Source organism: Sitophilus oryzae, unplaced genomic scaffold (assembly GCF_002938485.1).
Source record: "Sitophilus oryzae breed Bouriz unplaced genomic scaffold, Soryzae_2.0 scaffold_1499_pilon_pilon, whole genome shotgun sequence".
Classification (NCBI taxonomy): Eukaryota; Metazoa; Arthropoda; class Insecta; order Coleoptera; family Curculionidae; genus Sitophilus; species Sitophilus oryzae.
Window position 1 is genome coordinate 4,659,288 of NW_022146168.1, and position 19,247 is coordinate 4,678,534.

At 30.7% G+C, this 19,247-nt stretch overlaps 5 protein-coding genes across 7 annotated transcripts; 3 read left to right on the forward strand and 2 right to left on the reverse strand.

The window, feature by feature from the left end:
- Positions 1-194: 194 nt before the first annotated feature.
- LOC115877870 (mitochondrial inner membrane protein OXA1L) lies at positions 195-8,426 on the forward strand. Of its 2 annotated transcripts, none has more exons than XM_030894217.1 (10): positions 195-361; positions 442-534; positions 590-664; positions 719-817; positions 875-989; positions 2,708-3,031; positions 3,114-3,214; positions 4,136-4,300; positions 5,829-6,102; positions 8,226-8,426. In XM_030894217.1, the coding sequence occupies exons 1-10, from the start codon at positions 299-301 to the stop codon at positions 8,381-8,383; spliced, it is 1,467 nt and encodes a 488-aa protein (XP_030750077.1). In that variant the 5' UTR covers positions 195-298; the 3' UTR covers positions 8,384-8,426. The 2 variants fall into 2 exon arrangements, with proteins under 2 accessions (XP_030750077.1, XP_030750076.1); XM_030894216.1 differs by having other exon boundaries at positions 196-361; positions 875-1,022.
- A 36-nt stretch (positions 8,427-8,462) lies between these two features.
- LOC115877871 (MIP18 family protein galla-2) lies at positions 8,463-11,323 on the reverse strand. 2 transcript variants are annotated; one of them, XM_030894218.1, is made up of 4 exons: positions 11,140-11,323; positions 11,011-11,075; positions 10,737-10,948; positions 8,463-10,684 (listed from the first exon to the last, which is right to left on the reverse strand). In XM_030894218.1, exon 4 carries the CDS (start codon positions 10,536-10,538, stop codon positions 9,786-9,788), a length of 753 nt encoding a protein of 250 aa, XP_030750078.1. In that variant the 5' UTR covers positions 10,539-10,684; positions 10,737-10,948; positions 11,011-11,075; positions 11,140-11,323; the 3' UTR covers positions 8,463-9,785. The 2 variants fall into 2 exon arrangements, with proteins under 2 accessions (XP_030750078.1, XP_030750079.1); XM_030894219.1 differs by having other exon boundaries at positions 10,162-10,684; positions 11,011-11,257.
- Positions 11,324-13,339: 2,016 nt separating this feature from the next.
- Positions 13,340-15,037, forward strand: LOC115877874 (LETM1 domain-containing protein 1). The gene is made up of 6 exons (XM_030894221.1): positions 13,340-13,571; positions 13,632-13,859; positions 13,914-14,177; positions 14,231-14,414; positions 14,469-14,631; positions 14,686-15,037. Exons 1-6 carry the CDS (start codon positions 13,495-13,497, stop codon positions 14,853-14,855), a joined length of 1,086 nt encoding a protein of 361 aa, XP_030750081.1. The 5' UTR covers positions 13,340-13,494; the 3' UTR covers positions 14,856-15,037.
- Positions 15,038-15,077: 40 nt separating this feature from the next.
- LOC115877875 (60S ribosomal protein L14) lies at positions 15,078-16,328 on the reverse strand. Its single transcript, XM_030894222.1, has 4 exons — positions 16,191-16,328; positions 15,871-15,972; positions 15,495-15,689; positions 15,078-15,312 (listed from the first exon to the last, which is right to left on the reverse strand). Exons 1-4 carry the CDS (start codon positions 16,191-16,193, stop codon positions 15,112-15,114), a joined length of 501 nt encoding a protein of 166 aa, XP_030750082.1. The 5' UTR covers positions 16,194-16,328; the 3' UTR covers positions 15,078-15,111.
- Positions 16,329-16,450: 122 nt separating this feature from the next.
- On the forward strand, positions 16,451-18,876 carry LOC115877872 (zinc finger CCCH domain-containing protein 3). The gene is made up of 5 exons (XM_030894220.1): positions 16,451-16,618; positions 16,667-17,888; positions 17,942-18,109; positions 18,160-18,355; positions 18,420-18,876. Exons 1-5 carry the CDS (start codon positions 16,603-16,605, stop codon positions 18,753-18,755), a joined length of 1,938 nt encoding a protein of 645 aa, XP_030750080.1. The 5' UTR covers positions 16,451-16,602; the 3' UTR covers positions 18,756-18,876.
- Positions 18,877-19,247: the final 371 nt, after the last annotated feature.

Here is a 19,247-nt window from a genome sequence, read left to right on the forward strand (position 1 = left end):
GTTAAAGACGGTCACTTGAAAAAAGGCACAGAAAAAATATTTCTTTGATAACACTTTTTAAAAAAAATCTCAATTAAATGTGCTAATATTTTTTAACAATCACACATCTGAGCGTGAATTCAAAAACTTCCAAAAATCTACATTCAAAAAATCTTTTTCCCTCTTCTTGTCAATGTCAATGTCATCTGTCATCCGTCAAAAAAAATTAAAAATCTCATTTCAAAACAATGTCGAATTAAGAGAAAATATAATTTAGTTTTAAATAAAACAGATCAGTTACACCTAGAAATATAAGAAAATGTCCGGATTCTATAAGATAAATAGCCTAAAGAAGTGCTTAAGTTCTTTAAAAACGTTAAAGGTAAAAACAGGCAAAGAAAATGCTTCTTGTGTAATTTTTTAGGTTAAGTTTATTCACGTAACATTTTTTTATAATTTTAGAATGTTAACAAGATTAATAATAAATTAGGTAAAGACATCCAGGAATTATGTAGTAAATCCAACGATGTGACAGGTATTACTAATCGTATCAAGGTACAATTTCCCAGACATATCTATTCATTTATAATAATATACTTTTATTATATAGGAAGTAAATGAGGTTCTTCGAAAGGTTTCATTGAATGTTAGGAACAACTATGGTGAAACTTTAAATAAACTTAATGTAACTATATGTTATTGGTTACTATTACACCATAATAATATTTAAATATTTTAGGAAAATAATGTTAGTTTAAATAGATTAGAAGATAGTTGTAAGTTGTTATTTTCAATCTCAAATAGAGCTGAAGAAAGGAAAAATGAAATTGGAAACAAAGTAAGCTTGGTGAGAACACTTTCTGAGAAACAGTAGATTCACAAGTTCATATTTTAGGTTGTTAAATCCAGAAATATTAAATACGAAGCTGAAAAACTATACAGGCATGTTTCAGGAAAAGTTCTAGGGAATACACTGGGATGGTCGAGTGTTGCAGTTGCAGCTAGTCAAGGTAATGCAACAGCTGATGCTATTACCAAATCAGGTATGTTCTTATATAAAATAAGACGATAAAATAATAAGATATTTAATATTTCTGCGGCTTGGATATAGTTTTTAATAAATCTTCAACCAGAGTATTTGATTATGATTCAAATACTTTTGTTGTAAAGACTGGAAAATATGGTAAGAGAAATAGAGTAAAAGCATAATATTACTATTATTTATACGTTTATGTAACTGCTGCTTGAAATATAGCTGACATGGATGAGTCTCTTATATCAGGTAATATTTGGTAATTAAATCAAAAGTAATTAACTAGATAATTAATTTTAAATCATTATTTTGACATTTCCGATTTCATTTAAATTATAAACTACAACTTCAGTGTAAAAATATATTTTTTATGCCCTGTATATATTTGAAAATATTTTTTTTTAAAGTGCGCTACTTACTATTACTAGTTCTAGAGGGTGTCCCACTTAAGATGGATAGAAGCCAATATCTTGGCTGTTTTTTGAATGATCTTTTTCATTTTTGGCAGGGGGCTGTATGGCTATAAGACGTACATTTTGCCCAGAGTAAGAAATGCGATACCTCATAGACGTACGTTTTAATGGGGTTTGATATTTTTCGAGTCAAGAGTAAACTACCCTTAGGACAGTATTTATTTCAAATCTGATAAATTATATTGAATCCCCGTTACCTATGATACTTAAGTTCTAATTTTTATAAATATTGATACAGGGTGTGTCATTAAAATAAGACATTTTTATTTTTAATATTATTTCTTACGACCATTGGATAAACAACTGGTTTATTATCAATAACCAATTATATCCAATTATCAATTAATAATCGATTTAAGTTTTTAAATATCTTCCATAATAATTAAGATATGATACAAAAAAACTAAATATTTTCAATTTATTTTGTTTACTTTAAAAAATTGTTTTTTAAGTTTGCTATTTGGATTTTTTAAAATATTCCTCAATAAAACGAATAAAAATCATATTTCAGATTCCATTGAAAACTGAGGTTTTAAATTATTTTGTAACTCATTTTATTCATTTGTACTTTAAAAAACAAACTTAAAAAACAATTTTTTAAAGTAAACAAAATAAATTGAAAATATTTAGTATTTTTGTATCGTATTTTAATTATTATGGAAGCTATCTGAAAACTTAAGTCGATTATTAATTGATAATTGGTTATTGATAATAAACCAGTTGTTTATCCAGTGGCGTCGAAAGTACTTAAAAAAATAATAATAAAAATAAAAATGTCTTATTTTAATAACACACCCTGTATCAATATTTATCAAAATTAGAACTTAAGTATCTTGGGTAAGGAGGATTCAATACAATTTATCAGATTTGAAATAAATACTGTCTTAAGGGTAGTTTACTCTTGACTCGAAAAATATCAAACCCCATTAAAACGTACGTCTATGAGGTATCGCATTTCTTACCCTGGGCAAAATGTACGTCTTATAGCCATACAGCCTCCTGCCAAAAATGGAAAAGATCGCTCAACAAACAACCAAGATATTGGCTTGGTATTGGCTTGATATTGACACCCTGTATGTACACGGAATATTGGGACACTCTGTAATATGGGAATTATCATTGCTTTCATTGCCAACTCTCTTTGCATTTGGTACTGCTTTCCCAAAGCAAACTTAACGATGCATTTTTGGTATAAGGTAATATTTTGTTTTCTTCTTAACAGCTTCAGAAGTGATACCTGAACCACCACCTGTGCCAGACATAACAGCAGAAACAGTAAGCAGCCTAAATGCACTCGGCGAACCCACCTTTGCCTCCATGGGTCTCGGCGGCTGGACTCCAGTCGGTATCGTTCAGAACTGTCTGGAATACTTGCACGTTAGTCTAGGTTTAGAATGGTGGGCCGTGATAGCTTTGGGTACTCTTGTTATAAGATTAGCTTTGTTCCCCCTGGTTGTCGTATCTCAAAGGAACGCGGCCAAAATGAACAACTACCTTCCACAAATACAGATGTTACAACTGAAAATGACGGAAGCCCGACAATCAGGTGCTCGGTTTGAACTGAATAATAATAATAATAATAAAAAACCTAATAAAGATTAGAATGTATTGTAAATCATTTTTTACAGGGGATTCGTTAAATGCGGCCAGATATGGTCAGGAAATGATGCTGTTCATGTCAGAGAAGGGATTGAATCCTCTTAAAAACATGATAGTCCCCTTGGCTCAGGTAAGTAAAGTTTTAATCAAGGTAGACAAAACTATTATTTCAGAACTGTTATTGTTATTTAGATATACATAACAGGTTTTCTTTTATTTATTTTATTGTTAACCTTTAACAGCTAATTTGCGGTCCACTTGACCCCCATATATTTATAAGAATATATTATATGGTTAATAGCCCATTTACACAATGAGTGGAAAATGAAGCCAAACAAATGAAATGGGAACATCAATCTTGCATAAGTATATTCTTTTGGTTCAACACGATTTTTATGCGCACGCCCCAAATAAAACGATCTGATTCAACGCTGTGCCGGTCAAGCTTAATCACGTGACTAAAAGTTTAATTGGTGTGAACTATATAAAAATAGTATAGTGGCATGCCCATATGTTTATAAAGTAACCATATTGACTCCAAACTGCATTCTATGAAGCTAAGCCGGTGAAATGGGTATATAAATCTTCTAAAGGAATTTGCATAACTCGCTCAGTTAACTCTGCTAGTGCGCAAGTAGTAACGTAGTGCGCAAGCCTGGATTTTGAATTATCGATAGGATAACTAGACCAATAAGAGACTAGACGCTAGCACCAGCTGTCCATTCGTACGGCTCCGTCCAACTTCGTACGGCTTTCGTTTGCGCTCGCGTTCGATAATTGGCTAATCCTCAGAGTAAGGGCTAATCGACATTCGGAATTTTGGAGTTGCGCATTTGCGCCCAGTGTCTGCCTAACAGACGAACTTATGTGAAATATACATGGACCGGTTATCTAGTTGTGTCTAACTCGGCTTCAACTCCCAAACATTGCAGGGATAGGCGATAATCTGTATATACATATTTGCTATGTATATGAGTATGCCAGACTGCAAGTTAGCGGTTAAAGGTTGTAACAACCCGAGTACCGGCATTTTTTCTATATGAATTTTTAGGCTCCAATCTTCTTATCTTTCTTCATGGGCCTGAAGGAGATGGCAAATACACCCGTCGTAAGCATGGCACACGGTGGTATGTTTTGGTTCACCGACTTGACTGTACCTGATCAGTTTTTCATTCTACCGATAATAACAAGTGCCACACTTTTTTTAAGCGTAGAGGTTAGTACATAAAAAACATACAGTCCAGAAAAAAACGTCATCGGAGTACGCCTACAGACTGTAAAATTTGTTAAAACTTAATATTAGAATTGAAAAAAACCAAAAAAAAATTAGGCAGACCAAATATTTACAATCTTTTTAGTGATTAAATCGAAACATCATAAAGGAATTTTCAAATTATAGATAGTGTCACTTCAAAAACAGAATATGTCATAATCGGGGTGCAATGATTTAAATCAACGGATTGTTTTTAATTTTAATCATGAATTTAAATAAAAAATCAACTTGTTTAAAACTTATGATAAATCAAAAGATAACTGTAAAAAATATAAAAACTTCCTATAAAGCTATAAAAAAGTATTCCTATATCAAATATACCCTATATCTATTCATCAAATAAATACAGTTAAGTTACACTTGCCGTTGTAAGTGTTGTAACGTTTAAATACTTTAATAGATCGAAAAATAAATGTAAAAGATCTAACATATTACACATATCCCTCATATCTATTCATCTATTAAAATGTTGGTCCGATTTTTGAAGTTATTTCATGTGAATCCATTACACTTCTAAATGGCAGAGATTAATTTAGTTTGAAATTGTGAAGTGCCAGGAATCCGGTATTTGTTCATTCGCAAACTCTAGTGCAGGACTGGTTTCTTCTGTTGTCAGGTTTATATTTTTATCCCCGAAGACTACTCAATGTCAAAAGATGGAGTCAAGACTGTTTTATATCTTTTTTGGAACAGCTGAATGTTGATCAAGCTAACTTCCGCCTTCCCCAATTTATCTTCTAGTTCATTCTAAATTTCTACCGACATTTTGTTCTGCAATAGGTACTTTGCACTTTGAACATTAGATGGTACTAATTTTATTCTCGATTTAAGACAGTCAATATCTTCATATCAATATCATATTTCTAAAAAAAACCTTTGATCTAAGCGACCGATGTGGAAAAACGACACCTACCGTAGATTTAGTCTTAGGATAGGACTTTAAATAGAAAATTGATTAAAATTTAAAATCAAAAAAATCCGGTTAAAATTAAAAAAATCATGATTTTTTTTTGCGCCCTGGTCAAAATTCACCATTATCTACCACTTTTAAGCATGAGCTACTGTGACGTGGTTTTTTTATTAATAAAAAATTAAAATTTAGTTTAACCGAATTAATTTTATTTATAAATCTAATTTTTTCTTTGACCTTTTGTATATTTAGTTGCGATTTATTCTTGGTTTTAGGCCAGCAATTTAAAACATAATAATTAAAAGTTGTTTTGACGTTTCGACCATTCTTAGGTCTTCTTCAGAAAATTATAATTATTATCAAATACATATACACATAACAATATAAAATAATTATAAAATTAAATTAAGTATTACACATAACATATCAAAAAACAAACAACCACATTACTAGTACATGTCAGACTCTAAAATTAATTTTATTTAGTATTAATAAATATTAGCCGAATAAACCTTTTTTTTTAGTGCACAAAACAAATAATTTCATTTTTTGTTGTTTTAGCTTGGCGCCGACATGGGTAAAATGACGAGCGAAAACATGGTGATCATGAAATACGCCCTTCGAGCTATACCGCTAATAATTTTACCGTTTAGCGTTAATTTCCCCGGAGCCATTTTGTGCTACTGGGTGTCCACCAACTTAATATCCTTGGTACAAGTGGGCATTTTGCGAATACCGAAAGTAAGAGCTTACTTCAACATCGAGCAACTTGTCACGCATCAGCCCGACCAGTTGCCGGTCAAACCGAAAACGTTCAAGCAAGGTTTGAAGGACGGTAAGTATTACTATTGCCATAATTTAGGCAGTTTGAAGTACAGCCTTACGCACAGTCGTCAGTTTGAATCGACTAGCAGAAACTTTTTGACATGAGATTTGTAAACTCGGAATATGCTTTCAAGTCAGTTGAATTCAAGGGACTTGATCAGTTCGCTCGACTCGTGTAAACGCGCCTTTAAGGATAAAGTTGATTATTTTACTGATTTTAAGAATTAGGAAAAAAAACATTAAATAGGCAAATTGCGGGAAATGTTAAGATGTGCAATTTAAAATTAATTTTTTTACAGTGTATACAGGGTGCTTCAAAAAAGTGCGGCGGATATAACGGTTTTTTTTTTAAATGTAACTACTTGTTTTTATTTTTTATTTTTAGATTCTGCGTAAAATTTCTTTTTTATTAATTATTTTTTAATAATTTAAAAAAAATCTTTTACATACAAGATGTCCCAGAAATAAGTGCAAGTATTTTAACTGGTAGTATAATTCAACCCCAGAAACACGCCTATGAGGCTTTTTTCGCGAATTTTTTTTTGAAAATTCGGTTTTTTTTAGTTTTTATTTAAAAAACATAATTTCTTGATAATATGGCAACATAGGTAGTAGATTAAATTTACAAGAAAGAAACTCCAGGAAAGATCCAGTGGTTCTCAAAATTTGAGCAAAAAAATATATTTTTTTGGAAATTTTCAAAGTAAAATAACTCCGTTATTTTGGACTTATTTGAAAAACGTTAAAGAGAAAATATGTTTATTTTACGATATCTACCATGGATATCTACCACCCCTGGAAATACTTGCACATTTCTGGGACACCCTGTATAATGTTATACAGGATAATAGTGAGTCGGGCATCTATAGCTCCTAGAATAAAAAAACTTTGGAATTTTGTTTAAGAGCAAACGAAAGTGTATACTAGGATGTATTTCAGGAAAATATTTTAACTTCTATTCAAAGAAGCTGTTTTCAAAAAAAAAAAATAAGTGGATCGGGATGATTTTTTTAATGAACGCTCAGTATATTATTGTATTTTTGGCTTCTTTTCAGATCACTTTACATAATCCTAAAATATGAGTAAAAAGTATATTTTGATAGTTTCGAATGTAATAAAAAAATAGAGACCAACGGCCTACGGTCGAATCGGCCGCTGCTGGCACGTATACGTAGACGTAAATAATCTTTTACGTGTAAAAATATAACAAATGCGCATGCGTACGTAAACGTTACGTGTTTCTAGGCTGTGCCTTTCTTCTCTATTAAAAATAAATATTTTCAGCCTTTCTTAAAATTTTTTTTAAAAATACAAGAACTATCTTGAAATCAAAATTATATTAGGTATTTACTTTAGGTCGTCAATACTTACTTTGCTATAAATATCGTATCATTCAGGATGTTCAAAATTCTACGCCAAACTTTCTAAAATATAAAATAAGTTTTCTTCGTTTTCTTGAAATGGAACATCCCGTATATTATTCCACAGTAAATTTTTATCAAAGCCACCCAATGATGTTTCTCTAGTATTTTACCGTTGAAAGAGCCATATGAAATCTGTGCTACTAAAATTTACTACATATTGTTGGTTAGTACCACAGAAATAATACTGCGTGTATCTGCGAAACCATTAAAAATTTTGAAATACTTTAAATACAAAAAATGTTCATTTTTTAACTTTCCATCTAATAAAAAAATAATATACCGGGTGTTCCGTTTAAAAAAACTGTATATTTTAAATTATTAGTTTTTGTAATTTTTCAATTTATTTAAAAAACAGTTATGGTAAAATTGAATTGAATTAAATTTTAAATAGTCGAAATTTATAAATTTATTCTGAACACCACATAGCATCTCACTCAAATATCTTTTTAGATTATATTTCATTTGAATTTAATAATAATACCATCTTTATTTATATTTAGTGAGTAGTTTTTTTAACCATTTTTTAGTGTAGTACATTAAGATACATGCCTCCACTGACAAACTTTAACGGCGCTATCCTTACACTTAATCAACGAAAGTTACTAAATTTAATTATTCTTTAAACCTAAATTGTTTATTGTCATTTTAAAGGTCACTATTGCACCGCCATTTTTTTCCTCATCATACAGTACGAAAATATATTTTTCAGCTTGGACAAACGTAAAAATTACCAAAGAATTGGAAGAAAGAAGAAGATTGGATGAAATGCAATTTCAAAAGGCGGGAAAAGGTCCGATTCAAAAAACGTACAAGTTCGATCCTACAAAACATGTTACACCATCAGCTATTAGTGCAAAGAAACGTTAAGTTATATTTTTACTGTACAGGTAATAATAAATGATTCCTAAAATGTGATGTTTCTTTTTTGTTAAATCAGATCACAGGGAAATTAAAACATTTTTATTTAAATATATAATTTATATAATTATTAATTAACAATTGGTTATATGATATTGCGCCAGACATTATCAAGTACATACATTTAAAAAAAAAGGAAAAAAAGGATGATCAAATATTCCAAAAAAGGTCTCTATCAGATTTTAATAAAACTATTATACTGTAAACCACTACATTGCATGGTATGTACAGGGTGGGCCAAATTGGACGCTTTTAAAGGGAAACACGCACATCGATATCTGTTACCGTTTCGAACTTACGGGATTTTTCAAAAATGTACATTTTTAACAAATCGCTGTAAATTTTGTATTTTTTTTATGAAATCATTTCCGAAGCACCCTTTTACGTAGAATTTAATGGTTTTGTATAATTTTTTTAAAAATCTAACTCTAGCTATGAGCGGCAATTAAAACGAAAATAATATTTACCATGAGAGATGCAGAATTTTATAACAGTTTAAACTATATTTAGCAACATCAACATATTTAAATTATATCTAATAACAATAAAAATAAATAACAAATTATGACATGAAATTTTGCTACAGGTGACGACATGTCTTCGGTTATGTACAGTCGGGACCGTTTCTGAACATTTCTTGCGGAATTCATTAACTCAGTAGGTGTAAAAAGATATCCTCGCATAACCGCTAAGTACTTCTAATTCTTGTCTAGATTATACGGACAATTTAACAATAAGAACCTTTATTCTTCCGCAAAGATAAAAATCCATAGGCACTAGGTCCGGTGGCCTCGAAGGCCCACGGCTGGGATCTTGGTTAGCTATTCAATTATTCCCGAAATTGACTGAAAAAATTTGTTGATAACTTCAGCGTTCTGAGGTGGTGCCTCGACTTGCTGGAAAAATATGTTTTCAAGTTCCATTAGGGGCAGATCATTAATAAGGGGCCCAATGCGTACTAGTTAAAAATGGCCCAATATAACAAAATATCAAGTGTGCTATATCTTTGGAAAGGTAATTTTAAGTTCTTTTCAATTAATTAAAAATATACAGGGCGTCCCAAATAAAAAATTAAATTTTTCTGTTGATAGCTCTTAAATTATTAATTTTAAAAAAATTATCAAACCAAACCAAACCATTAAATTCTATGTAATGTAAAAAGGTGCTTCGGAAATGATTTCATAAAAAAATAAATACAAAATTTTCGATGGCAAAAAAGTTACAGTGATTTGTTAAAAATGCACATTTTTGGCAAACACCCTGTAACTCCGAAACAGATATCGATGTGTGGCTTTTACCATCATGTCCCACCCTGTACAGGATGAGTCAAAATTAGATGTATTTTTGTCCACTACCATCCGAGTCTATTGCTATAATATGATTCAAACACTATACTTGATACGTTCATTTGCAGAAAAATTGTAATTATGTAGACAATAACTAACAAAGGGATGGGTATCAAAAACAAGTTAATTTTTCTCAAAATCTGCATCGAATGGTATCCTAAAAATGTTATGTACACATAGTAAATAGAAGCGGCGAGCCACACAGAATTGCCCAGAAATATACTGAAAAAATTGCCTTCCCTTACGAAAAAATTATAAAACAATATCATAACAAAGTGAAGAAGCATTAATGGTGGAAAATAAGCATTTAAATGTATGTCAAAGGCAAAGCCCCATTCAACATCCTGCGGTAAATTTTTTGGTTTTAAAAACTTATTAGTAATATACCATAATATGGTGGCTATAATAACACCTACACCGATACAATCTAAGAAAATTTCAAGTACTAAAAACACAAGGAATTGTCCAAACGTATGACTAAGTCTCAATGAGAATCCGATTGAAGTAATTATTAAAGCAGCAGCAAACAATATTAAAAATGCTGGATCATCTCGAGCAAACTGAGACTTGAAATTCTTTCTGGCACGAAACACCTTTGTTAATTTTTGAGGGGCAGCTAATAAGTAGAACATCTGCCAAAACGCAAATTGAAAGTCCATTTGCTCAAATTTAAACACACGTCTAAAATATCGACGAAACTTTTGATAAGCTGAATTCACATTACTTTGTGATAACAACAGAGGCTCTTTGTGTCCCATTTTTATGCCCTATTCCTTGGTGCTATACACTGGTTAATAACTTTGATTAAGTGACTGTTTTCTAAAGCTGCCGCTACACGTTCTTTGTCGGCTAACTGTTTGTTTACTTGGTGTTCAGCATTGTGTGTTCCTGGAGTTACCTCCACCTATCAAATTATAAATTAATTTTTTGTCAAGATATATACAGGGGTTGTTTACCTTAACTTTAAATCTAGGAGGAAGGCACCTTAACAGCTTAACTCTTATGGAGAGTCCGATCAATGTAGCCATACTACAATGCGGAATAGTTGGTGTAAAATTGATGAAAACATTATTTTTGTCGTTCTCGACACTTATTAAATTCTGACGTACGACGTGCAATTCTTCCAATGTTAAAGGGTGTTCAGGATCGTTTATATTTCGAATAAGATCTAGAACATATTTAAAATTATATAAAACAGTTTTAGAAGAGTCTATTTGAAAGAAGAGGTACCAAATATTTCTCTCTCATCAAAGTCATCTGCTATATCGTCGTTGTATTCTTCCTGCGTAACTAACCTGTCGGCAGATTTTGAGTATAATGTAGGATTTTGATTTTCTAATTGAGTACCAAAAGGCATACCTGATTATAGCTAATTATTTTTTAAGAAAAATAAAAGTAAAATCACAATTTGACTTTTTGGCTCAACCTTGACTTGTCATTTCATTGTTGTCATCCTTCTAGCCTCCATAGTTGTCATGCATTGTCATGGCATTTCTTCTTCTTCTCTATTCCTTCCTTTTAGCGGCCTTAAGCTACCAGGACAATACGACCCGTACTTTCTTCTTCATATTCTTAAATAATAACCACGTGCCTTTACGGCATTGAGCCAGCACTTTTTGTCGGTAATGGTGTGGATCCGGTGGCTGACCTTGAAACGAGTTTTTGCTGCATATAGTCACAGACACTACGCATGCGCACATCTTTGATGTTGCCAGATTGCAAGTTATTTTGGAATTATTTTCAGTAGAAAACAAATATGTGCTTTTCAGTGTTTTTTTGTCAATATATACAGTATGATCGAAAAAACGGCGTCCAGTTGGCTGGGAAATGACCATTGAGGACATTTCCCATATAAAATAGCAGCGATCTTCATCATAGTACGCGCGGTATATCATTTATATTATTATTTTAATATTTCGCACAACACGTGAAACATGAACGCTTATTATGTATTTTCATAGTCAATAAAATTAAATAGAAATAAAATTCTAGATTCCTATAATTAATCTAATTGCTCTAGATTATTATGCTACGTTTAAAAAGTGCTTTATTAAAAATTCAGGGTATGTGTCCAAGTTTTTTCTTTTTTTTTAATTTTTAAATGCTGTAGCTCCATGTCATGTTCATAATAGTTTTTTTTAACATTCCATCAAAACTACGGAGGCCTTAAAAGACCTTTTAGCCTCCGTAATTAAAATTGTAGAATCAGCTTCAGCAACATTTACAGTTACCTTGTTTAATTCTGCTTATATATTGCATTAATTTTTCTGCTACCTTAAGATTTCTCTATTCTTACACCTAATTTATGTGATTTTCTTAGCATAATATGATTTATAAACCATATTTTTCCTAATGGAAGGATGGAATAGGATATGCAAAATTAAGATATTTTAACATTTATTTTCCAGACAGAGCATAATATAGTATTAAGATTAAGACATAACAAATATTATAAGGAAGATCTTAATATAAATCACAAACTAATTACAAACTAATCTTAATTTGGTCTTGTATAAACACAGGTATAAAACTAATAAGATCAAAACTCAACCTTCACCATATTGTCAAGATTTGGTATTATAGGAAACAAGAAATTACAGTAAATTAAGAAAAGAATATCAAAGTATACGATATTAAATACTCTAATGTATTCTACGACACAAACCGTCTCCCTTCTAAAGAGAAAAAGACAAAACATAAAGCTTATTTTAGTCTTATATCAACACACTCTACGATAAAATATATGTCTAAAATTGCTATTAATCCAATAACTTGATATTTTTAAGAAATTGTGATACAAACATTATAATCAAAGTATATTATATTAGTAACATTATAAGTAAGATGTTATCTCTATCTCCCATTGATGTGTATTGTTCTATAAGACTCGTCATGGTAGTATTTCAAAACATCAATACATATAATCAAAACTATTGTTGCCTGTAAATAACTAGAAATTAAATAACTTAAAAGAAATAAAATAATTCTAATAAGTTTAAAACCATTAAGAAAAAATCCGTACATGATAATTTTTAATTCTAATGTAAATATATAAATAAATGTTATTTATTATTACAATTTTATATATTCAGAATACTTTCATTTCACAATCTTCATTATCCTTCTTACCTTAATTTTGGATATCAAGATAAATCTGAAATTATAAAATTAATTATAGAATTTCTATTATTATTGATTAACACTCCAAAAAAAATTTTCAACTGCAAATAATTCGAAAATAAACTGCAATTTGGCAACATCGACGATGTGCGCTTGCGTAGTATCGATGATCAAATGCAGGAAATATAAGCTTCAAGGTCAGCCACCGGATCCACACCTTTACTCTTTTTGTCTGTGTAAGACGTGGCATTTGCAACCTATATTGTTCTGTTTGTCTGGTCTTCTGTAGAACCACAGAACACCAAATAAACTTTTCATATATAATTTAGAGTGTATAGAAAAAATCATAATCAATTTTATATATGATTCACCAACCCTTTGCGTTTTCAATAATAAAAAGAAGAGAATATATGGCTTAAAGCCTTTAAAATGACGTGAAGGGAAGAAAATATACATACTAACCCTAAAAAGTGGTTATAAATTAATTAATAATAAATAATTTACTTTGTATTTTGATAAAAACGTCGATTTTTCATTGTGTTAAGATGTTTAATACTGGTTAAAATAGATATTTGTTACCAAAACAACATTAACATGGCATTGTCATTGGTATTAAGATCTCAAAAAATAATAGGTTTAAGTAGAGTTGTACCACCACTAATATATCCAAGGTAAGAACAAAATGAATGAATTTCTAATAAATATATAATGATTTATATTAATTGATTTAGCTGTAACAAATTCTACCAAGTCAGAGAAGTACACAGAAAATCAGTTTATAAAACCGAAGAAGCCAAAAAAGTTAGATTCTATATTTTAAATAGATTTGTGGATTTTTTAAAGAACTATGACCAAATTCTTGAAAAAAATTTTCCTACCACCATGAAAACTTACAAAGTTTTCATGGAGGGTATAAAAGATTTTATTACAGAGATGAGAGAGTATTTTAAGATAGTACGGTGAGTACTGTGTTTTTTAGTGTACCCTATTTATTTATTAAATTATAATTTCAGAATGCTAAATAGCTCAGCTGGTTCATATACAAAGCTTCTAAGAAGAGAAATTGAGTTATACTACCAGATGCCAAAGGATATGTTTAAAGTGGCACCTACTTTAATTTTCTCTACTTTACCATTCGCTTTTTATGTGTTATTGCCTTTGATTTATGCTTTTCCCAAACAACTTCTGACACCCCACTTCTGGACACTCGAACAAAGAGCTAAATTTAAAACTGAATATTTGCACGACAGACTTGTACATAATAAACCTGTTTTTAGGTGAGTTTACTCAGCATAACATGTGAAAACAATGTTTGTAAATAGTTTTAAAGACATTTGCAGCTACAATTGAATTTTATCAAGCACAACAAAGATAGTTGTATTTACGAGACTTGGTCAAAAGTACTTGGACAGCTGGGAAGTGGAGTGCAACCAACTGTTGAGGATATACTTTCTTGTAAAGATTTATTTATGGACGAGCCTTATCACTTGCTGTATTTGAGTAGAAACCATATAGTAAGTTATTTTTATTTTTTACAGTACAAAAAGATTATTAATCATATATTTTAGTTACACTTGGTGAAGATACATAATATACATCCTGGTTGGTTTCGTAGGACAAGATTGGCTGACAGGGCACTTATTTTAATAGAAATGGATAAAGCAATAATGCGCGAAGGCGGTGTACATAACTTACCATCAGAAGCTTTAAAAACTGCTTGTTACATTCGAGGTTTTTCCTATATTGTCTTTTAGTAATATTAATTTACTACCTTTGTCTTTCTAGGATTAAATCCAACCAATGTGGATGAAAAATATTTAGTCAAATGGTTGTCACAATGGATCAAAATTTCCAATGAAATCAATAAAGAAAATTTATCGTTGCTTTTACATTGTCCAATATTATTAGGTTATAACGAACCTTCAAATTGGAGCCTTATTTACCCCAAAAAGTAGTTCCTTAGCTTTAAGCAAAATAAATGTACATATCTCTAAAAGACCAAAAATCTTTATGATTAAGCTAACTTACTTAACCAAATTTTAGTGCAATTCCTCATAATTCGAAGCCACTAATCATAAATATTTTTGACCACAATGTATTGTCTTGTTATAGTATAAATAAAGATTTTTGTTATTAATCATTGTTTTATTTAAAGGTCTCTAGAAAACAAACACAAACTTTATTAAATAAACATTTATTTGTCACTTATACTTATTTTTTTGCAGGTTTCTTTGCCGCTTTCTTGCTAGGTCTAGGTTTGTCACCTCCTTTAGCCATCTTTTTCTTACCATACAAAAAGCCGTTTCTAGATGAAGCCTTTCTCAATGCAAGGAAAGATACAGTTCTTATCTTATTCCTGCGTGATCTGGCTCTTCTCAATTTGAAACGATCAAAATCTGTTAACTGGGCACGCTGTAATAAAAAAAATATATTGTAAATATTTCAATACGGCTGTAAATATATTTTAAAAAGAATCTATGCTATCAGAAAAAAAATTGCTTCATTTATGTGTCAGTCGGCAATTCCTATCTAGTAAGGCTCATCATTTAAATTATAAGCAGCTAATATGATAACAAATTCTAAAAAACAACTACCTTTTCTTTTGCTGCAATTTTCTGTGCCCATACAGATTTCTCCCAGCTTTCTTGGACTTTATTGTCCTTCCATGACTTTCTGACCACCTTGGTGGATGCGGAAAAGGGAAAGTTAATTCTAAACTTCGTCAAGTCAAGTTGGTTTAGCCTCAGTTGACTTCTGGGAACTTGCGTTTCTGGACCATCAACTAAGACCTAATATAATATTAACATCAAAAACTGACTCTATATTCTATAATAAATCTAAAAGTGTATAAATTTATTCAGAATAAAACGAGCTTCATATATGTATCAGTCGGCAATTCCTATCTATAAATGAGGTTCATCACGTAAATTTCTACTTTAATAAAACAAATAACCTCAAAAATATTCTTACCCTAGTTTGGTCGATAACATCAACAATGCTGACCAATTTTCCTTTGTAAGGGCCGTCGGAAACAACGGCCACTCGGCCCGTTTCTACAAACCTTTGAAAGGGCTAAAAATTAAAAGAACACATTAATAAGCTTGACAAATTTGAAGTTGCTACATGTGGACGAATACAACACAGACAATTTAATGGATTTGAAACTTAAACAACAAGCATTGATGTGTATTTGAAGCCCTAAACATGTTTATGTTACATATATAACTATTTTTGAATAGACCAGAGTCTTTATTTTCGAAAAAATACATTTTATAACACCACCAACTCACCATGTTTAATTCCAAATTAAAAAAGGAAAGATGGCCGCTGATCCCTTGTCGGAAGTTGGCGTTTTTGACATAAATGACAACAGGATATAGAGTTTAATAGTCAAATTAGACACTTTTGCAATGCTTGTTTGACTATTTATATAAATATGAGTTGTCCGCAAAATTCAATAAAAGTGTGGGCCTTTTTTCTGAGAAACTATATGTTCAAACAACGCAATAATTTTCTTTTTTGTTTGGAAAATGATCTGAGAAAAATGACAGTTTGTCAATGTCATTTACGTCATTCAAAAGTGTTTTCCAGAAAATAGAAAATGTTATGGCGGGATTGTGACAATATTGTGTTCTTTTGTGTTATTTAAAAAGTGATCAGTATATATTTATTGTTCTATGTTGTTTTATTATATAATACATAATGAATTACGAGGATTGTAAGTTTAGTTATTTATCAAAATCAATAATGAAAACAATTTTTTTAGATTACCAATCTAATGTGAATGTGAGTCCTTGGGAAAACTCCAATTACGTTTCGAATTTAAACAGCCATGATTCGTTGCAAAATGATTATCCAAAAACAAGTAAGGTATATGTAAATCCAAACTTCCATCGGAACGTTGGTCAAACTAAAACAATTCATATAAATCCACGTATTGCAATGATCTGTGATAGCTACCATATGCAAAATAAGTCTAGTCAAGCAAATTGTAATAATGTGCCAAGAAACACGAAAATCCATATTAATCCAAAAATGGCAAATATAAAATTGCCTCAAAATGTTCATATAAATCCTAATTTTAAATGTGTTGTTCCCAGTCCAAATATATCTAATGCATTTGATAATGTGAATAAAAGTGAAGAGGAAAGTTTGTCATTATCAACCAAGACTTCCAGTTTTAAAAATAACGAGTTAGTACCGGTAGCTGAACAAAGTAAAGTAATAAAGAGAAGAAATTCTGTAAAATCAAAATTTAAAATTGTCAAAAGCAATTGCCAATCTCCATATAAACACATCAAAGATAATTCTTCAAAGTATAAAGTTGATCATAGGAGGCGGAAATCTATAACAATAGAGTTGAAAAATGAGAAAAAATACATTAAGATGAACGTTAAAAGAACTACGAAGAGTAATCCAATCAGATTATCTCAAAAACATCTAAGTTTAGTTAAAATAAATGGTATTATGTATAAGAAATCTCCAAATTCATTAAGGACACTTAACACTCCAGTGAAGAAGAAATCTATTTGGAATAAAAAGGAAAAGTATGAGTTACTTAAAAAATCTGATCCAAGAATTGAACAGAAAGATGTAAAAACAGATAATAAGACCACATGTCAACCTATCAGGAAAAGTCAATTAGATACTATTTCTAGATTTAAAGTGGATCACAGAAAAAGAAAATCGATAGATATAGAACCGAGAGATAGAAGAAAATACATTTTCAAAAATAAACTTCTTTGCTTGACCGATTTGTTAAAAGGTAGCATTGTTAAAAAAACACCAAGCAAAACCTCACAAAAAAGTTTAAGTATAGTGAGAATAAATAATGTTATGTATAAGAAATCCAAGAACTCGTTAAGGAGGGCATATGTCTCAAGTACACCAACAAAGAAAGTTTCTCCTGAAATTACAAAGTCTAAATACAAGCTAGTGAAGAGAAGCAAAGATGTAGAGTCAGTGAATAGAAATATCATCAAGATAAGGTAAAAAGTTTAAAAATCAAGTAGGTTTTTAAGTATAATTTGTTGAGTTATAGAAAGATGCTGAGTCCATTAAAAATTGGATCAGTCAAGTTATTCTCTAAGAAACTGAAGATATGTAACATTCCTTGCCCATACTACAGAAAATATGGAGTTTGTAGAGGAAAGGAAAATGGAAAATGCTTTAGAAAACATGATCCCGATCAAATAGCTTTATGCACTAAGTACCTATTTATAATCAGGTATATTGTCCATTATTCATTAATATTTTTAGGTTTTTACAAGGGGCCTGCATAAAAGAGAAATGCTTACTATCCCACAAGGTATCTCCAGAAAAGATGCCTACATGTAAATTCTTTTTAGAAGGCTCCTGTATTAAAGAAACCTGCTCCTACCTTCATGTCAAGTTAAATAAAAACGCAGATATTTGCCGTGATTTCTTGGAAGGTTTTTGTAGAAAAGCTGCCGAAGTATGCTACATATATTTCTTTTATTTTTTACATAATTTTTCTTCCCTGTATTTCTTTGTTATAGTGTGACAGAAGACACCAATATTTATGTCCGGAATATGAAAAACATGGAAAATGTACCAAGCAAAGATGTCCCTATCCTCATGGAAAGATGGTAAGAAGTTATTTAATTCATAAAAGTAAATTTGCCAAGAACTATTCCGATAAGAACAAAGTAGATCAAACTGAACAGAGAAAAGTTGTAAATGAAAAATTAGACAAAATTGACGAGAGACTAAGATACTATAAAAACGATAAAGCAGAATATGAAATCGAGCAAGAAAATGGAAGTAAAAATCTTGAATTACTGGCTAGGCCTAAACTAGGCAGTCTGCCAGCTTTTATACCTTTTACTGAATAGCGGCAATACTTTTATGAGAATATTTCTTGGCAGGGTATAATTTATTACAGAACATATTTTGTAATTTAAATGTAATAAAAAAATATATAATATACTATTTTGAAAATAAAATGTTAAAAAAGTAAATTTGTTTTAGTAACTAGCACTTGGTTTTAGAGTTAATAAACCAAAAAAGATAAATTTAGGATTGCAATAATTTGATCTCTTTTCATCTTAAGTGCTGTATATTGTTCTCAAAAGAAATTCAATTTAAAAATAACTGCTGCTTGCTTGTCCGCTTATCTCTTTGATCCCCTAACCAGGTCTGTGCCCCTCATGTGCCCCTAACCTCCTCCATCATATACAAAGAGTAACCATAGAATACGTAGAATAATCCTCAACCAGAGATATAGCGAAATAGGACAAGATTGGATGCTATGGCCGAGGATTGCGGTTAGGATTCCGCAAAGTTCTGTCCAGATTGGCCCTAGCAGCAAAAGAGGATTTAAATTC

What these genes read in the sequence shown, in the direction of transcription:
- LOC115877870 (XM_030894216.1), top strand. Translation starts at nt 299, where the DNA reads ATGTCCGGATTCTATAAGATAAATAGCCTAAAGAAGTGCTTAAGTTCT. An exon ending in AAACTTTAAATAAACTTAAT is followed by an intron (nt 665 to 718) that starts GTAACTATATGT and finishes TAAATATTTTAG; the next exon opens with GAAAATAATGTTAGTTTAAA. An exon ending in TGATGCTATTACCAAATCAG is followed by an intron (nt 1,023 to 2,707) that starts GTATGTTCTTAT and finishes TCTTCTTAACAG; the next exon opens with CTTCAGAAGTGATACCTGAA.
- LOC115877871 (XM_030894218.1), bottom strand. Translation starts at nt 10,538, where the DNA reads ATGGGACACAAAGAGCCTCTGTTGTTATCACAAAGTAATGTGAATTCA.
- LOC115877872 (XM_030894220.1), top strand. An exon ending in AGAAATATCATCAAGATAAG is followed by an intron (nt 17,889 to 17,941) that starts GTAAAAAGTTTA and finishes GTTGAGTTATAG; the next exon opens with AAAGATGCTGAGTCCATTAA. An exon ending in CAAATAGCTTTATGCACTAA is followed by an intron (nt 18,110 to 18,159) that starts GTACCTATTTAT and finishes TAATATTTTTAG; the next exon opens with GTTTTTACAAGGGGCCTGCA.
- LOC115877874 (XM_030894221.1), top strand. Translation starts at nt 13,495, where the DNA reads ATGGCATTGTCATTGGTATTAAGATCTCAAAAAATAATAGGTTTAAGT. An exon ending in CCACCACTAATATATCCAAG is followed by an intron (nt 13,572 to 13,631) that starts GTAAGAACAAAA and finishes TAATTGATTTAG; the next exon opens with CTGTAACAAATTCTACCAAG. An exon ending in AACTGCTTGTTACATTCGAG is followed by an intron (nt 14,632 to 14,685) that starts GTTTTTCCTATA and finishes TTGTCTTTCTAG; the next exon opens with GATTAAATCCAACCAATGTG.
- LOC115877875 (XM_030894222.1), bottom strand. An exon ending in ATGTTATCGACCAAACTAGG is followed by an intron (nt 15,690 to 15,870) that starts GTAAGAATATTT and finishes ATATTATATTAG; the next exon opens with GTCTTAGTTGATGGTCCAGA. An exon ending in AAATTGCAGCAAAAGAAAAG is followed by an intron (nt 15,313 to 15,494) that starts GTAGTTGTTTTT and finishes TTTTTATTACAG; the next exon opens with CGTGCCCAGTTAACAGATTT.